The sequence below is a fragment of the Glossina fuscipes genome, unplaced genomic scaffold (genome assembly GCF_014805625.2).
Source record: "Glossina fuscipes isolate IAEA_lab_2018 unplaced genomic scaffold, Yale_Gfus_2 0, whole genome shotgun sequence".
NCBI lineage: Eukaryota > Metazoa > Arthropoda > Insecta > Diptera > Glossinidae > Glossina > Glossina fuscipes.
The window spans coordinates 39,284,374-39,304,798 of record NW_023998414.1 but is presented as its reverse complement, the minus strand read 5'-3'; the positions used below and the strand labels follow the sequence as shown (position 1 = coordinate 39,304,798).

General features: G+C 33.6%; 1 protein-coding gene across 1 annotated transcript; it reads left to right on the top strand.

The window, feature by feature from the left end:
* Window positions 1-1,061: 1,061 nt before the first annotated feature.
* Window positions 1,062-3,571, top strand: LOC119634727 (segment polarity protein dishevelled). The gene has a single exon (XM_038029062.1). It carries the CDS (start codon window positions 1,597-1,599, stop codon window positions 3,346-3,348), a length of 1,752 nt encoding a protein of 583 aa, XP_037884990.1. The 5' UTR covers window positions 1,062-1,596; the 3' UTR covers window positions 3,349-3,571.
* The last annotated feature ends 16,854 nt before the right edge of the window (window positions 3,572-20,425 follow it).

The window sequence follows — 20,425 nt, the reverse complement described above, 5'->3', positions numbered from 1 at the left end:
CATAGACAGATACGCTCCTCAGAGACTGTTTAATCCCTATGAAAGCAGAATCGATGTAATCGATCGTATTCGGGAAAATGAAATTAGAACTAAAGTTTTCTTTTGCACGGTTGCGTAGACGTGCTAAAAAATCCGTAAAAAGATGTGTGGGTTTGTTCGTAAGTCTCTTTTTTTGGACAAAGGTTTGAGATTCCAATATTCCAGACAGAAATACAAGACGTAATTACATTTTTTCTATCTAGGCTGACGAATGAAATGCATTTTTTCCGTGTGGGTCATTTTCGCTCCTATAACCATTCGAATAAATTCGTGGATTTCAATTGTACGTTTACTACGATTACAATAGTTTTACTGTTCCAAAACGACCCTATTTACAAATGAATAGCTGAATAGCAGAGTACTACGACAAAACAAAAAGTAGATTTATCTATCATGGTTCCTGGAAAATAAATTAAATTTTAGGTGAGGGTTCTTAGTTCTTAGTCAGCTAAAATTTCTTTTTTTAATAATACTATAGGTCGTGCAATGTTAAAGTTAATGAAAGTTATTAAGTGTTTTATTAATGAATGATGAATTTTTTCCAAGCCTTTAAAGCTAAATCCTAGCGGTAACGGTTATTGTTCCGTGCCGTCAAATTGCAAATTCAAGTTAGTCATTCATTTAAATTTTGAGAACAAAATTTTCGTAAGGTTTTGATAACAGAAATTTGTGAATGAAGAGACTTTCTTCTAATTATGTACTTGATTAATTTTTAATCATAGAATTTCGTTATTAGCCCCAAATAGGACAAAACAGCGTTTGGCAGCACTGTTCTACCTAAAGTTACAAATTCTTAGATAATCACATATTCATGCATTTGCTGCGCAAACATCTACCCATACATATAATACATATATTTATTTACATGTATTCATCTATATATATATATATATATATATATATATATATACATATATATATATATATATATATATACATATATGTATATATATATAAGAATGAATTTATATATGTGTGGAACATAAGTTTTCGGAATGTCAAATAGTTTTGCAACTCTTTTCATTGTCTGCGCATTTTTGCAGTAATTAAATGATAATTTGTAATTGTAAACAATTATCAAATTCCGGAATATTTAGATTTAATTCATAAGTACAAAGTGTGAAAGGTGTTAAAATAAGAAATTGAAGTAAAAAGTAAAAATTTTGTTAGACAACAGTTTAAAGAAAAGATGTCTTAGATACAGATACAGCGCAGCAACAACGCCTTTGGTGAATGAGTAGAACAGCATAGAGTAGATAGGAAGGAGTCCCGTGAAACCCAACCCTAAAGCAAAAACAATATACAAAGTAACGCCGATTTTTTCTTGAAACTTCGTTGTAAACTTAGTATATAAAAAACAAAAAGAAAAAAGAACGCCAACGGGAGTGTTTAAAAAAAAAAAAAAAAGGAAAAGAAGTTATTTAAAATAATGAACCGAAGTCTAAGTGAATTTTAATCGAATAAAAGAAAAGTTATCTATTGAAAAAAAGCGAAGTACACAATTTCGCATATATACACATTTACACGAACGCATACAAACAAATATACAAATCAAAGATGGATGCAGATAAGAATAGTGGCGGTGGTGGAGGTGGCCAAGAGACAAAAGTAATATATCACATAGATGATGAGACCACCCCTTATTTGGTTAAAATTCCAATATCCTCATCGCAAGTAACTCTGAGAGACTTTAAAATGGTGCTCAATAAACAAAATAATAACTATAAATATTTTTTCAAATCAATGGACGCGGACTTCGGTGTAGTTAAGGAAGAGATAGCCGAAGACTCGACCATTTTGCCTTGTTTTAACGGCAGAGTGGTGTCATGGCTTGTGTCAGCAGACGGTACAAATCAATCGGACAACTGTTCTGAAGTACCCACCAGCGAGTGCGGCGATACACGTCCGGCTGGTCGTCTACCTCAGCCCTTACAGCAGCAACAGAAAATGGTTGGAGGAATGGTGAGCATGGGCACTGGTGGCGTCATTTCAAATCCTATGATGCAACCGCCACCTCCACTTACATATCAGTCGGCTTCAGTACTATCTAGTGACTTGGATTCGACCAGTTTGTTCGGTACAGAATCGGAGATTACGCTTGATCGTGATCTGACTGACTACAGTAGTGTTCAAAGATTACAGGTTCGTAAAAAACCTCAAAGGCGCAAGAAACGTGCTCCTAGTATGTCGCGCACTTCGAGTTATTCATCAATCACCGATTCCACTATGTCTTTAAATATTATTACTGTTAACATTAATATGGAAGCGGTAAATTTTCTTGGCATATCAATTGTGGGTCAGTCGAATCGTGGTGGCGATGGAGGCATTTATGTAGGTAGTATTATGAAGGGCGGTGCTGTGGCCTTAGATGGCCGAATAGAGCCTGGTGACATGATTTTGCAGGTGAATGATGTGAATTTTGAAAATATGACAAACGATGAAGCTGTACGTGTGTTAAGAGAAGTCGTTCAAAAGCCAGGTCCAATTAAGCTGGTGGTAGCCAAGTGTTGGGATCCCAATCCAAAAGGTTATTTTACCATACCGCGCACAGAACCAGTGCGGCCTATTGATCCTGGAGCTTGGGTTGCTCATACCCAGGCTCTTACCTCGCATGACAGTATTATTCATCCTGATATACCGGAACCGATTAAAGAGCGTTTAGATCAAAATAATCTGGAAGAAATCGTTAAAGCGATGATCAAACCAGATAGTGGTTTGGAGATACGTGATCGAATGTGGCTGAAAATTACTATACCAAACGCATTTATTGGTGCCGATGCCGTTAACTGGGTGCTAGAAAATGTTGAAGATGTTCAGGATCGCCGTGAAGCACGGCGCATTGTTTCCGCCATGTTACGTAACAATTATATTAAGCACACAGTCAACAAGCTGACATTTTCAGAACAGTGCTATTATGTGGTAAACGATGATCGTAATCCTTTACAATGTCGATCCAATTTAAGCCATGCGGACACTGAGAGCATTACTAGTGACATTGGTCCATTACCGAATCCTCCGATTTATATGCCATACTCAGCCACTTATAATCCCAGCCATGGCTATCAGCCCATACAGTATGGCATTACTGAACGTCACGGTCTTTCCTCCGGTTCTAGCAGTTCAGATGTATTAACTTCCAAGGACATTTCGGCTTCACAAAGCGACATAACCTCAGTTATACATCAAACCAATCAAATGACTATTGGACATCATGGATCAAACAAATCATCCGGTTCATCGAACCGAGGTGGTGGCGGAGGAGGTAACTGCAACGAGCAGGATTCAATTCAATTCAATTATGTCTTGTAGGACGAGGATTCTTACTCGGCTCAAAGACGGAGACGAGGTCGCAACGTAAGACAGGAACTGCAATGAAATTGTGTCTATTCTAATTCTTATCATTCTAATTATATAATATTTTTTGTATATTTTCATGTCATTTTCTCTTATCGGAACGTTTTTTCAAATGTTTTCTCTTCTTATAACTTATGTAAGCGTATAAATTATATATACATCAGTATACAAGATAAAAAATCATTATTATTAATAAATAGAAGATTATATACATATATACATACATATAATCGGTATCTATATATATATATGTATATTTATATATATTTATATATATATATATTTATATATATTTATATATATATATATATATATGTATATTTATATATATATATATATATATGTATATTTATATATATATAAATGTATATTTATATATATATATGTATATCTATATATATATATATATGTATATATATATATATATTTATACAATTATATATATATATTATTTAACAATATGGACGTATATAGAGTATAGAAAGTAACAAATAACAATAACATTAAAAAAAGCATAAATAACGAGTAGAGATGCAGTCAAGAAAATATTTTACATGCGATAAATATACGCAAAACGATTTAAATTTCTTTTTCAATTTTTTATTTTATTTCTTTTTTTAAAATTTTTTTCTTTGATCAAATTTTTTGGCAATATCTACGTATACTTTTTTCTAATCCTCTTCCTTTTAAAACTACTGTTATAAGCCCCATGCATATATTCACATACACAAAGAAAGAAACGACAACACATATACACAGAGAAAGAGAGAGAGAGAGAGTGAGAGAGAACGATAGAGAAAGGGAAGAGAGACTGAGAGAGATGGACGCATAGCCAGGCACAAAAACACATGCATGCATAAAAACATGCACGCACACACACACACACACACACACACACACACACACACACACACACACACACGCAAAAGTACACAAATACAAATTAATATTTAATACTTTAAGTTTATACACAAAACACGTTCGTATTATAAATATTAATAAATAATTAATAATTGCAAAAGGAAAATATGAATGAATGGAGTGTGGTATGAAAAGAGCATACGAAAAGATGGGAAAGTAAAAGCGGAAAACAGAAATATGCTATTGAATGACAGAGGCAAAAGAAGGAATTCGAAGAGTTTATATTAGTAATCATAATTTATAAATCTGCTGATTTAACGATGAAATACACACACACACACACACACGTATATATATATATATATATATATATATATATATATATATATATATATATATATATATATATATATATATATATATGTATATGTATATATATATATATATTATATATACAGATATAGTGAAGTACACCGTTAGAAAAATGTTTCATTGTAAATTAGATAAGCGTATGTACTTGCGAAACTTTTTAGACTTCTTTCTTCAACCGTATTATCCATATCATCTTTCTTTTATCCACAATCGAAGCAGGGGGAATACTTGTCACGCTATCTAAAAATACGTATCAACAACCCCATCTTTTGTAAAAATTGTGGATTTTCTTTAAATAAATAATATGTATATATATATATATATATATATATATATATCGGCCTACATTAGATTTGATGTACATGTTATATAATACATTTTATGAACATCAAGTTGCAAAATTTTATATATTTAAGGCTTTGTATAAGTTTTGCCATTTTCAAGGTTGATTTTTATACAAAATATGCTTTCCACAAAAGCAAGCTTGCTTTTCCAATAATACAATCCTATAATGATATCACGAATTACGTTATTGAGTTCATAACAAGCTGTGAAATTCGGTGCATGGACATGTTCTATTCACTTTTCTCAAGTCATTTAATTGAAAGATGGATAAATATAGGAGCTGTTATGAAGATCGTAGTTGCAGCGATGCTTGGCAGTGAAAGGTCCTTTATTAGTTCTATGTTACTATTACTATTATGTATATATATATATACATACATATATATACATCGTGTAGCAAGACTAATTTTTAGAGTATATGGTATTAAAGACCTTGAGGGCTATGTGTATATAATAGGTGTGCAAATAAATTCTGTAAACTTTTTGATAAAATTCAAATGTAATTAAAAAATGCTTCTTACAATGTTTAAAGCGTTATCGCTATATAAGGTCTTTTGCATCTTATTAGTTAGATTACGAATTGTCTTGCGGTACAAACATCTTATTTTAAAGGCGAAATGGCTGTCGACTCATTTCTGTAGAACTTCGCCTTTCTGGAACCGCCGATGTGCGAAATATGATTGCAGCGATCTGAACTAGTGGTAACTAGAAAGAGTCAGGTCTAGAGAATAAGACCTAATCGGCAAATGTTCTCAGTTTAAGTTGAAGATCACTTCCTGGATTGTTTTTGCCAGAAACGGACGACCGTATGCGAATTTTCATCTTCTTCACGATTAAATTGTTTTCCACGTCTTAACTGCTCAGCATGACTTACTGCGTTCTCATGCTAAGTCAACTTAATTATTTCCGCAATTTTCGCAGAGTCTTTCTCTCCAATTTCTTATACTGTTTGCTTTTGTTCGTCAAAGATATCTATCTGATCTTCTGAAATATCTTTCTTTTCATTATTCATATCTTTTCGTCTCCTCTCTCGGCATTTCCACATAAATTTAGCTAAAATTTAGTTGCTGTTGTCACCAGCAATCGAGTCGATATAATTGTCGTCACTTGGGCAAATGTGACATTAAAATCCATTGGTATTGCCTTATAACGTTCATCTTTCCAATTAGTGTTCATAAAACCTACTACACCTGTACAATTCTCAGCCCTCTTACTATTGCTTGCCTATGCACGGTTTTATGTTTCTTTGATATAGTTCTGTCCTATTCATTAATATCTAGTGGCGTAGGAGTTTCTGTTCTTCCCCAAGGCCCACTCCAATAGTGAAATAATAACTGAAGTTTTTTATCAATCTTTCCAAGTTGGTGATATAATATAGTGTTGTACACTTTTTGTTGGTGACCTTTTTTTGTTTTTTTCTAGTACGATCAATAAATCAGGGGATGTCCCTAATTCGTGTGACACGGTCATGATCAGAAAGAAATGAAGAAAGGGAAAACGATAGGGAGTCGTCGTATTAAAGTGGGGCTCGTTTATTTGCCGCATACGGTCTTTCGTTCACGTTTGATGATTTTCTTTTTATACATGTGCCCTTTTTTGCTCATCGATTTATTGCAAAGGTTTGTTTTCTTTTTTCGTTTGTTTTCTGCAAGTTTAACATTTAATTGAAGTAGACGTCTTCGTTACTTCATGATTCAAAGCTTTTGTAAACATTTTCTGGCATACTCGTCTGCGGCCGAATCTTCTGTACTTGCTACTTTTATCTTACAGTAAAACACATCAAATCTTGTTATCGTACTTTATGAATAATGAAGAAAAAAATAATTTTTTTTGCTATTGAACACAGAGACAACATCAGTTTATGTTGCACTGTAGGTGGACCCTTTGACCCAGTTCGCTTATTTTCGACACTAATCTTCGTCCAATGATATTCAATGTGTATACCAAATTTGTAGCCTATATCTTCATGTTTGCGAACGGGAAGTCCGAATAATCCCCGTAGTAAACATTCTCTACTTTGTGAAAACGAAGGAATGCCCTTAGAAAGTTTTTGCACGCAGATTGATTATAAAAATCGATCGAGTCGATCGAACGACCCAATACGGCGTCGACAATATAACGTAAACTGAGAGCACCTTTGTTTTCTGTGGTTTTTGGCTCATTATTCATAAATTACAATAGATACACGATGAAAAATATATTGTAAAAAAATGTGAAAAACGAGTCAAGCCATCCAATGTAATGAAAATGATCCGTACTTTTTGATGTATGATTACCAAATCGAGTAAATAACTGTACTAGGCGAAGCGGTGTAGGGTATGTAATGGTTGGCGTCCCCCGACTATAATGTTTTTACTTGTTTTTTCATACGATGTTGTTATTGGCCAAAAAATTACGAACAAGCAATGACGCGTGAGCTGGTAGGTTCTCGTCGTGGAATATTCATGAACAAAATATCCCAAAAAATTGCACAGCATGAGCCAATTGATGTGCCAATTGTTCATAACACTTAACAAACTTCAAATTGTTTCACTGTCCCAACGTTTTCATTGATAGTAGACGTGTTGGTACGTCCGTGGCGGGCATTTTTATTAAGGGTTTTGACACAATGGGGCGTCATATTTGGTTGCGAGTAAAAAAAAACTTCCAAGTGGCAAGTATAATGGGCAGTCACGCTATCATATTGCTTTAGGAGAAAGTGTAAACAAGCATATATGATATCAGAATTAAGAATAAGGAAATCAATCGTAAACATATATAAAAAATTAATAAAAAACAATAATTTTCTTAATCTTCATAATTTGGTTAAATTTTATGACACCATCGACAGCCGTTTTGGGTTAAGTGATATATAATTTGGAAATTAGCGTTTATCACTCTCTAATAAAGAAATTTGGTGAACGTATTCCACCTTTAAAATAAACGGTCTTTCTTGCTTATTTTTCATTTCCTACAAAGCAATGCATGGTACAAAACAGAATTTAAAAGAAACGGGCATCATTTCTTCTTATGATTTTTTTTTCTTTTATTTTATTTGTATGTGTATACAAGCAAAAACATATGATTAGTCAATTTCTGTGAAGAGTTCTTCGTATCACTTATAGTCATCTCGTTTACTCAAAGTAGATTCAGTAAATGTCGCAGCCAATGTTTTAACTAAGTTAGAGCATTTAGTTTTATTTTTCACATAAAATTTAATACAGATTTTTTGATCAATTTTCTCTGTTAGCAAAAAATCCCCAATCACACCAAAACACGTCTAACTTTTATATCAGTCAAAAAGAAATTAAAAATGCAAAATTGCTGATAATGCTGTCATATGTTTGGGACATGTGTGTACCAACATAGCAAAACAAAAAAAATTCGAGAATCGTTTTCGAATTTTTTTTCAATGCACCTCGTATATAAAATGTTCTTTGCAAATTCAAACGATTAAAGTAGAAAAGAAACATTATTGTGAATATGGTGAGGATGTTGTGAAAATACTTCAGTTTCTTCCAGAAGACTTTAAAGAAGTATAGAAAGGATAGGCGAAATATTGGCTTCGAAAAAGCCATACTCCTGATGGGCTTGTTTTTAATAATGTTTTTAAATGAATAAACGAAAATAGTAACGAAAATATACGAGAGTGTATCGTAAGTGTAATATGCTACATAAGTGTAAGTATCGTTTCGCATAAGTTTTAAAAGACCAAAGTTCGTTTTTTTCGTCCGTTTTACGAATATTAAGTATGTAAACACATCCCAGTCGTAAAAGTTTGCGTAAATTGCGAGCAAAATGAATTTAACTTAATTGAAGTGGTGAGAGAGGTCGTTTTTCCCATCGTAGTCGTAGAATGTTTAATTAGCGGTATTTTGAATGCATTGGTCAACTTAAGAAGTTTAAACACCGATTGGTGAGGGGCATTATTGTAAGACATAGACGAACCCAAAAGTAATCAATCAATTGTCTGTTGTTGCTTAACTATAAATGAAAATTAACGACATCTCTTTTAGTGCCTGAAGTGTCCTGGACTACCGTTCGCCCAATGACAAATGCTACAGAAGGCAAACAATTGTCTTTGATAATAGAGAAGTCACTGACAAATGACACAATTGCCTCACCATAGACTCATAATACTAATGGAGTTTTTCTCCGCAAACTTATAAGAGATCAAGGATTTGAAAAGGATGTATGGAAAGAGCGTTCATTGTTAAAGTTTCCTTAAATACGCGAATTGCAAAACATGTTGTTAAACATGAAAAGAAACGTTAAATAATAATCGGTGCATAATAGCTGTGTGACACATTACGTATGAAATGTAACTTTTATGAGCTCCTTACCTATTAAATAAGAAGCATTGTATTTTGGATAAAGTTCGACGGAATTCATATATAATATAAACAAATAAAAACGTTATAGCGAGCCACGGCCCACCATTAATAATCCCGCATCACCATCTTATAAATAATCGAAATATGTAATAAATAGACGAAAAAATGGTCCGATCCGAATCATTTTCAATAATGTTTGTCATTGGGCGAATATACGCCGGTGCAGAAAATTTCATCAACATATCACAAAAATTGCGGCCTATAGGCTGAGAATAAGTAGACATCGCATGTGCTATAGTATATAAAAAGGTGTGATAGGAGTGTAGGAGTGTAGGAATGATGCCGGCGCAACGGCTTGTTTTGAGAAATAGTTTAGTGTATTCAGCAAATTGCGTTTAGTAGATTGAATGGATGCCGTTGTTCTTTTGATCACGACGACTCGTAAAGCGAAAACAATTGTGTGTTTTAAAAGAACGTTCAGTTGGACTTAAGGTGTGAAAAGAGATTTAAATGGTTTTGGTTTGTACAATAGGAAGACCCTTAATGACAATATCTGCTCATGTTTTCGATGCTTTTCCCAAAATGGGTTCAATGCACTTTTCTCGAGTTCAAGTTAATTACCGGTGTGATGATAATGAATTTCATTCTGAAAGTAGTTGCAGTCCATTCGAAACCGGTCAGCATACATTAGAAGAGATGATCATGGATATTGAAAGTGTACTAATTGAAAAGTGTGGGATTCAGATAACAAACTTGTTCTGAATCATAGTTCATTGTTATAGAGCAGATTGTCTGATATGAAGGGAAGTCTGAATTTCAGAAATTTAGAAATTTTCTGACCAAGACGCACATGCCCATGTGCTTTGGTAATGTGTAGCTTTAACATAACTACTTGTTTCCTCTATTGCCGCAGACGCAGGTTGTGAAGATGAGAACATGAATAGACACATTAATGGTTTTATTAATTTTTTGAATGGCGCATCGTTGATGTGGATGTCACTTTTAAATATGTTGAGTTATGTGCTACCGTCTTGGTCATTTCAGTAAATACTATTATAATGACTGCTGTTACTTTCAACATTTATAGTTTAAACTTGGGAAGATTTGGCGACATGTTGACATTCATTTATTTTATTTATTTACTGATTTGCATATAACAACCATGCTAAGTGGACTCTTGTAAGTAAGTTTTATGCGTTACGATTTAAGTTTTATGAAGTATGAGAAATGGGGGAAACAATAAGAAGTAAAAATCCATCCATAAATGAACAAGGAGAAGAAAAAGATGACGAAAGAAAGGCATGTGCATATCTAGGATAGAGGGATGCATATGCTGTAGATCCTACAGCTAGAAGTGAATGCTTACATCGATGAAAACACGCAATAGCTTGACAACCGTTTACAAAGTTTTTTTAACGATTACAAATTAATTTAGATACGACATAGGCAATGCGTCCTTACCAACGACAACTGATTTCATAGCAGTTACACGATCCGATATTGAAATGAAATGAAATAGATGTCATATAGATTTTTGCAAAGAACCTTAAGCAGCAAGTTGCAAAGCTCGTACTTATGCATATATACTTAAGTAGTAAGAAGGATACGTCGAGGGTGAATCTGGCGCTGTCTGGTGAAGGCATGAATGCTGGAATGGCTTTTGAATGCACTTTATTGCGTCTACATAGCACTTTTAGGAAAGAGTTAACGCAACAGAGCCATATTCAACTTCAGGTCTCATTAAGTTCAAGTATAGCTTTTCTTCGCAACGTATCGGTCGACAAGCTTCTTGAACAAACGCTTGAAAAAACCTAACGCTAATCTAGTTTTATTTACGACAAATTCTATACGCACGTTGGCAGAAGGTATTCGCTGACCGAACAAAACCGCTGAACGAGTTTACATTTTCAAGTTTACGTGAAGCAATCTATACTCAGTAGTAAATGTGCGTCTACTTGAGGATGGAAGCTTGTTGTTCTTCACTTTCTTTTTTCAGATTAACGATTATAAAAATATGTAAGTAGCATATACCCAAGTTAGCCAAATTAGATTAAAGGAGTTAGAAGCGTGACTTAATCATTGTTGGAAGATTATTGGTTTACAGTGCGTATGCCTAATAGGCACTTAAAACGGATATTACCTACTTTTCAATCAAAGTTAAAATCAGAATTTGACGGTGGTAAAGCAGTGATGCTTTATGAGGGTCAAAGTTTTCGATTGCTTTTAACTCTTAATAGTGTTGCGGTAAAGGGAAAAAGTTTTAATCGGAATTTTATTAATTCGAATTTCATTGATGTTTTTTTCTTTCAGAAAACATTCCGAATAATTCCAAACCTTTTTTTTCCTTTGAACTTGTTAGCATTTCCATATAATAGCAGCAACAACAATTTGTTGAATAGGTTATGGGCAGACGAAATGCTAAACCTCATACATTGGTCTTAATGCAGTTAGTATTTGCTACTATCTCTTCTAATTTGGTATTAGATTAATATTAGCCAGCAATAGACAAAAATGACTAACACTGACACTATCATGAGTATTAAGGCTACAAGGTTACATTTGAACTGCAAATATTTAGTTACTTATCTCTTTTTACATGTCCTTTAGCGAGAAGATACAATGAAACCATGCGCGCGTATCAAAGAAGGACGTTACGAATACATTGAAAGCAATGAACAAAAATACGAGAATATAGAAAATTCCAGGTATATAAGGCATAAAAAATATCTCAAAAGCAACATTTCTTATAGGTATCGCTGTAGTTAGCAAACCGTAAATCGGTTCTGATGTAAACAAATATAGTTAAATAAAACGAGAAAGAAAAAAAAAAAAAAATAGCAAAAGAACTAAAGAATATTTATTTTAAATTTAAAAGTTATTTTTAAAATGTCTTTTATATGATTTAAAAAAAAAAATTGGAAAAATGAAAAGTTATTTTTCAATTAATTATATAATCTCTTATATTAACGGGTAAAATCAGTGTCAACTTTTAAGGAAAATAAAGTTTGTGTTCATTGGCTTAAATGGATGTGTTGGACCTTCTCTTCATTACGTTGGAGAAATGTTTCCTCGAAATTTCGAGTTTCTTCCCGAAGCGGAAAGACAAGAAAGACTGTCTGCGTCAAATGAATTCCTGCCGAGAAGATATATTTCGATAGTGTTTATGCTGATTTAAAAGCATATTAAAAAAAACAAAAAAATATATTGTATTAACACAATAAGCTATACTAGCTTCATCAAGATGTCGGTTGAGGATAAGAACGATTGGAAAGCTTTAAGTGTTCCTGCCAAGTGGTTTAAAACTTGGGATAAAATCTTTGGAGTTGGTTATGATTTCGGCTATAGTAATTCATTTACTTATTTATTTATTCAATACTCAGCTACAAATTTTATAATTATCAGTTGATTAACGATTGTCTTAAGCTGTCATAGCGAATATGGTTAATTGATAAATAAATTATAATTTAAAATTTGATATAAAGCATGTACCATATAAGCTTAGGCAAGTTACAAGCATCCTGCAAGGTGTATTTAGTGCTTAGGTAGTACTATAAGCAATGCCTAATTAAGTCTTACAGTTAACATTTTAAACTGAGTTTAAATTTACGAATTTTGCTTTCTTCGTTTTAATTAATTTCGGCGTTACAGTTGATTGATTGATACTTTTCCCAATTGAAGAGCAGAGATAAGTACGTGCAGAATACGAGGTTGATAGAGATCGTTTATTATAAGACGATAAGACGATAATACGAGGCGTTAAATTTATATCACTCCATTGAGTGATTGACGAAAGAGTCTTTTTCTTCCCTTTCTTGACGAATTCAGCTAATCGGTAGAACAGGCCGCGCGCCCTTTCGAGAAAAGAACAGTTTCAAAAGGTTCATTTATCATTCAGAGTCTCACATAGAATAGAACGATATGAAATCATTTATCAACATGTTAATATTATCGCACTTCATACGCCAAACGACATTAAACGCAACGTGAAACGGTGAAGATAACGGCCGGTTCTTCTTTTGGCGCCATAACTGCTACCATGCATCGCTATCGAATCATTCAATGAAACCGTCAGAGGCCGTAAAATGACAGGAATCTTCAGCTAACGTCGACGCAAGTAATATGTGTTTTACTATTGCGTCTATAATCACTTCGTGTGTACAACATGTGCTTCTGTCTTTGACAGATGACACTTTTGAGCCAAAAATCAGAGCGAAGAGGAACATTTAAACTTAAAAGAGCAGCTTTATGTCAATTTTAATAAATGTTTGTGTTCATTCAAAAAAAAACTATTTAGAGAGCAAATCGAAAGCTTTCAATGCGCCTTACAAGAAATGCAATGTTTGGGATGAAATTTCGGTTTTGTTTATAATATATTTTCGGAGCGTGTTCCCTATCAATTCGCTATAGGCAAAGTGCAAAACGTGCAATTGTGTCTTGGCTAAAAGCGATAAAATAGGCAATGTAGCGTGCAAAACCGTTGAGAGAAAAGAATGACAAAATAAATATTTGAAGGTTGGAAGGTTGTCCTTGGATTGCAAGTCAAACCCTAAAGAATAATACGAAATTTATATTAATAAAAACAGGTAGCCACAACACATTCCAAAACTTTACATATCCTTTTTTTCCAAGCACCCAATATCGCTTGTAATAATCGATTTTTTGCTAGATAGCTAGCTGGCTAGCCGCATGGTTGGGTTTTCCCAAAATATTGCGACGTGAACTGTCTTTCGTGATGTTCGGGTATTTATTTAATTAAGATTCTCGCTCTCTAGGTAGATATACGATTTTATTTAGAGTTCTTGCGACAAGTATTTGCAAATTATTTGCAGGACCTTATATTTAGTAAGATTTTTTTCTTGTCCTTTCCGCTCGAATATGGCGATTCAACTTTCGAAAGTATTCTGCTTATATATATCCAAGTAACGAGTAATTTCCCGCATTGTGACATTTTTCTGTTAATGCTTTTCTACAAATTATTGTTCATCTTTTCCACAATGGCCACGGTAATGGCATGAGGCAGGTGAAGCATGATAAATGTATAATTGGGATTTACGATTTTTAGAATTTTTTTTCTCAGTGAATCGGCTAATTTTCATATAAAATCCATTTTGTCAAAGGTCGGGGTTTTCCTTGTGCCTTGGTAGAGGCACTACATAATTTCTCGCTCAGCGTTATACGTACTCAACACCACAAGAAAACTAGACTAACGTATTTTTGTTTGGAAATGTTTTCAAATGCATAAACGTTCTTTCTAAAGACATGTATGTGCGTGTGAGTTGTGCTTTTCTAGAAGGGATTCATTGCATGTAGCTGCTCTTTTCGATGCGCTTAGGGAAAAGACCGAAATTTTACTGTAAAAGTTTATTCCATTTCAACTGATGTTAAGAGTTAAAACACTCGATCCGTGGGCAGCGGCCTTTAACCTTTGCGGTATATTAAAATAACGTTGCATGCTACAACCCGCATTAAATATTCCATATTGAAGCGACGCGCGAAAGTGTCTTACGATATACTTTCGCCATCTTTCGCTGCGGATTGATAATCAGAACTTAGTCTATCTTTTAATTAACCATACAAGTGTACACGTGCACTTTCTGTGTATCAAATATTTAGGATTGTTATGGGAAAAACAGAAAATGGCTGACTATTCAGAGCATATCTTTCCAATTTTAAAGTTGGCTTCATTGACCAAGTCCTTACACAATTTTCCATAGCTTAGTAGACGTACGGCAATGTTAAAATTTTGATACTCCATACAATTTGATTTGCGTGATCCATTTTTCCGTTTTCGGCATTATTGGCACTATAAGATTTCCCATTACATATACAAAGTTGTGGAAATTTTTGCTGTTGTATTTGTTGTAATAGTTTATAACTCAATTTTTCTTTGATTTTAAAAACGCATGTGCTCTGAATTCATGTTATGGTATAGAAGTGCCCTTTCACCGATTCAGCCCATTTTCGATATTAATCTCTGGTTAAGTGCTAAAGGTGATATTTAAAATTTTTCGAGCATGAGAATCCTCACCACATTCATTACATACCGATGGACAGATGGAAATTTGTACACATTATGCGGTCTCTGGAGCTTCTTTCTGAGTAAATGAATATATCGCGATACTTGGGTGGCGAGTTTAAAGGAGTAGCACGTGTAGAACGCTATCCGGTTAATTTCAATTCAAATAAATTCTTGTACAATCAATTCGTTCTTTTCGTTTAAAAGTTTTTTTACTATCGACTGCTACATCTGCGTGTATGTTGAGATAACAATGAATTAGTTAAAGAGAAACTTAAACGGTATACAGTCGAAAATTATTAAGAATTACTCAACGAAAAGAAGAAAACAATAAAAATGGATTAATTTCATATTAGTATTCATTAAATGTTAATATTTTGCACAAAACAATACCATAGAATGGCTTTGGCCAATATTCATTTACATGCTAATAAGCGTCCACCACCGAATGCGTAAATGTATCCATAAAAGTAGACAGTCGCCATGGCAATACACTCTTTGGTGTGTGCCCGTAAAAGGAAACCATGAACAAAGTTTCAGAAATTTAAAATACATACTCATACATATGCAAATACAAACACAATTTGAATTAGAACAGGTTGACTAAGGTGGGGTAGTCAGTTTGAGCCGGTTGACACCTATCGCCTCGCCTAATGAATCTTCGAAAGTTACATAAGTGCATAGAATGCAGAACAGAATTTGCCAAACGTTTCTATGTAAAAATTTCGTATCATTTAGGCGCTGATATATTCTTGACTCTGCAGGCAAATGTTTCATATATAGTTTAGCAAGAGCAAGCAAAATTTTCTTTATGCAAACTTAACTCAATACAAGTTAATTACAGTTTCAAGACATTTCACAAAACTTATAAGCAATGAAAATTATTATAAGCAATTAATTTGGCGGTTTTGCACGAAGCTTCTATATCCAATCCAACTCTCCAACTCTATCTACAAACGAGTTCCTAAGAAAGCGAAAAGAATATTTCATATTATTGCATGGGCGTGGTTGATTTTCTCCATTTTTGCATATATATCGTAGCATCATTTAGCTTTAGAAAACGCATGGTAGGTATGTATGTCTTTTGAAAGATTGAGCCCATTTTCAATGCCAATCTGCATGTAATGTGCCGAACTTGAAGCTGATATTTTTATTTTTCGGGAGAAATATTATGTTCGCCATAAAAAGACATATATAGAGACAACCGTCAGATATCTTGCGATGGAGTATATACATCGTAAGCACCTCTGCGAATGCTCTTTATTTGGCACAAATTTCGCAGCACGCGAACGCTGTTTCAAGTTTTCGTTTATGCGTATTTCAAGTATTCAATAATCATAACGTATATATGTTGCACTAATTTGTTGGGCCACCTATTTTGAAAGTTCGTATTACACTCACTCTTTTTTTTTTTTTATAAATTATACCTACTACCACTAGCTTTGCCACTTCGGTGACACTATCCAGGCGGCGTAAATTTTGAAAAGTTACAAGTCTAAAATATTACTTATATTAAATATAGATAGGTAGCTTAAACATTTAAGTAAATACTATTTTAAACGACCATCGTCAAATATAGTTTGTCGGCTATAAAAAAGATCCTCACCTCTAGTTGCCCAAGTGGAGCACAATTAAGAAGATTAGGAACATCATTGACCTTCAAATATGTAGTAGAGGATAAATGGAAGAGAAAATTGACGAAAAAGTCGGCAGTATTACCGCCCCTATACTACTGTAATATCAATCTTAATCTCCTAATCTTCCATTGCTATATCCATCCAACATCCAGAAGACCAAGATTAAAATATTTGCGAGAATTCCCATGAGTCATATTATTCCAATGGACCAAAGGGGTCTTGAAAAAATCTACTCTTCCAACTTTGATTAAACATATACTTGGTGAAGGCCAAAACTTGTCCAGTATTGGAAGGTTCGTGTTCGGAGCGTGTAATCCTATGAGGATCTTAAAAGCAACTGAAGAATATAATATCGATAAAATATTTTACTTTATTAAAATGACTAGACTACTTACTCACTTCGTCATTTTTCTCTAAAAAATTGAGTCGATGATCTCAGTTGCTAATGCTCATCCTAGTCTTAGCCCTACAAATCGCGATTGAAATCATATCAAATTATTATTAAAGCAATAAAATAGGGTTCAAATATTTGCCAAGGTTCGGGCCGAAAGTAATTCCCATCAGCTTGCACTGAAAGATTAACAGCTTATATGCTCCAAGTCTTATTACTTTTAAGAGAGCAAGCTTAAGCAAGGTTCCTATCTTGCATTTCCTTCATTTCTATTAATTTGTTAAAGTCATAGAAATTTAGATGAATATGACTAAAACACTATACATACATACGGTTGTGGTGCGTTCACATCCATATATCAGTACAACCGCAAAAGCACAAAAATAATTTTCAAAAATAAGAGAAGGAATACTTCAAAGACCAAACGCGTTCTGTTAAGAGCGCTTTTCACAGATCTTCTTTTTTTTTGTACTTTCGAAGTTTTCGTTGTAGCGTTTCATCAAAATAACTAAAACGTAATTCTTTCATAAATCTGCAGAATGATGTTCAGTCCCATTAGTACACAAACGCTACGATGCGTGCCTGACCAGCTCCAATGCCATGACATTTTCAAGCCACCAATCACAACCAACAATTAATTATTACGCCACTCTACACAAGAGTGGCGTATATCAAGTTAGTGCGTACATATGTAACACGGATCGATTCAGAATCGTAATCCGAATTGATCTAAGCCTATCCGTCCGTCCGTACGTCAGCAATTTCTCGTAAGTCGTAATTTGATACAATACAATGACGGGTTTTGCCCAAAGGACGAAAGCTATTGAAAATGGTTCCGATCGGTCCACTTTTTCCACAATTCCCCATATAACGATCTATTCTGAAAAATTGTAATTTGCAAAATTCCTCGTCAAAAATGGCTGAGCAGTAGTTGCTTACCCTAATAAGGAGTTCACAATGATTGATTCTTTGTAGAGCAGACAAGTCTAAGTTTTAATATGTGGTGATGAAAATTGACCCATGATAGTAATTGCATACAAAAATCAACTCTACAAAGTTTGGACTATCTACTCTTATTTTTGGATCCTGCCCTATGTAACGATTAAACTTGTACTACATTCAGATGCGTTTTGGGCCCGCTTCACCATAAATACGCCCTTGTATAACAACAAGATATCGTTTTTGCGTTCTATAATGAAAAGAAGAATTGCGTTAGACAATGTGGTGTAGGGTATTGCGCTTGTTGGCCTTGTGGTAAATTTTATTAATTTCTATATGCGGTACAACGGTGTACGTGTGTGTAGCTTTCCATGGTGATTTGTCAAAAGGCACGAAAAAAGGCGCTTACATAGAGCTCACCCTATAGATTCGAAATGTGTGCTGATCATAACCTTATGTCAAAAGGATTTTATAGCAGCGTTGATAATCCAATAAAATATATTTTGTTCTTTTATTTAAGTAAAATTACTGTACATAAGCATAGACACTCTAATCACTCTCATTGCGGCCATATTGCGCTTGAGTTGAAAAATTCGATTTCACAAAAAAAAAAAAAAAAAAAGCTTAGGCTAACTGCAGAAGAGTTTCAATCTCTATAAGAAGATTTAAATATCGATACTCTGTTAGCCAATTTTAAATTAGTAGGGTAAGGTATAGTCAGCTTTTAATTACCAATGTATTATTATTATTAGTATTGTTATTATAATTTATTTAGGCCAAAGAAATAAATTCTGACTCAGGATTGAAAAAGTACGACTAGCATTAGCAACCGACCTTATAGGCTCTTTCTTTTTTTTTTTTTTAAAGCTAGTCAGGATGTTTACTTTAGTCGTTTTGATACCGTAAAGTATTTAATTGATATTGCACTCTCAAGATACTTTGAAGCAGTCCATAGGGTTAGATGCGCCGAAAACGAGACTTTGAATATTGAAAAGCTGGTTTCGTCCACAATGGCAATTGGCACGTCGCTTAGCTTTTCTAAATCCACATCTCGTCTATCTTAGATTCATTACATATTTCGCGATGTGTGAAAGTATTGTAATTGACGTTATGGATGAATCTGAAAAGCTATATTAGAACTTGATGTACTCATGTAATCCATTAATTCGTAATATTGTTTCGTATTGTTGTATATATCTTTGTTTAGTGAAATAACCTAGTAGGATAACCTAGTGACAAATTGTATATAATTTTGAATGCTTTACTTTGCATACACTAAAGACATTTTATTATCATATCACTATTTTTTTTATGATAAGCATATGTGATTCGTATATAATTTAAGTGTGATTAAGTGTATTAACGATATACATTTTATACATAATTTGCATATTAATTTGTAAAAATTCCGTATTCCTCGAGCAACTGCTGCAACTGGCTGCAAATTTCATGATAGGATGAATGCTTTGCATTCTTGTTCCCAGTTATTTGTTCGTGTGGCTTCCGTTTAAAGCTGTCCCATTAATATATATATATACAGAGTAATCGCTAGAGTGAGACATTCAAAATACATTCAATGGCAATCTCGAGTTCCTTATACGTTTAGCATAAACAAAATTTGAATTTAACTCCATTTTTTTTACTCCAATACAAATTTGACGAAATCTAAGAGAATGAATTTAATTTTCTTTATATTAATATATAATTTGATTAAATCCTTTGTACAATCGCTTGTACAGTTGAGAGTATCAATGCGATAGACTACACTTGAAATACACTTAAATACTCCAAGTCCACAAATATTGTGTATTGTTCACTTCAACTTTGCCCTTGGCTTCTTACTGATATTCTTTGCCAAAATGTCAGAGCTTTAAGTCTTGAACTTGTGGGAATATTTTCTTTCATTGTGATCGCTCACTACTGATGTGTATTATTATTATAGTTGTTTAAGTATTCTGGAGAAGGTTTTATTATGTGAATAGAATCGTTAAGGCCTGCAAAGAGCGGTAAGGTCTAAAATATTGTAAAAACTCTTTACTTTGAACTGTGAAATTTACTCTTTACTTGAACTCTTTACTGTGAACTTTGCTGTGCTTATTATTGATGATATTTCTCTCTCTCTCTCTCTCTCTCTCTCTCTCTCTCTCTCTCTCTCTCT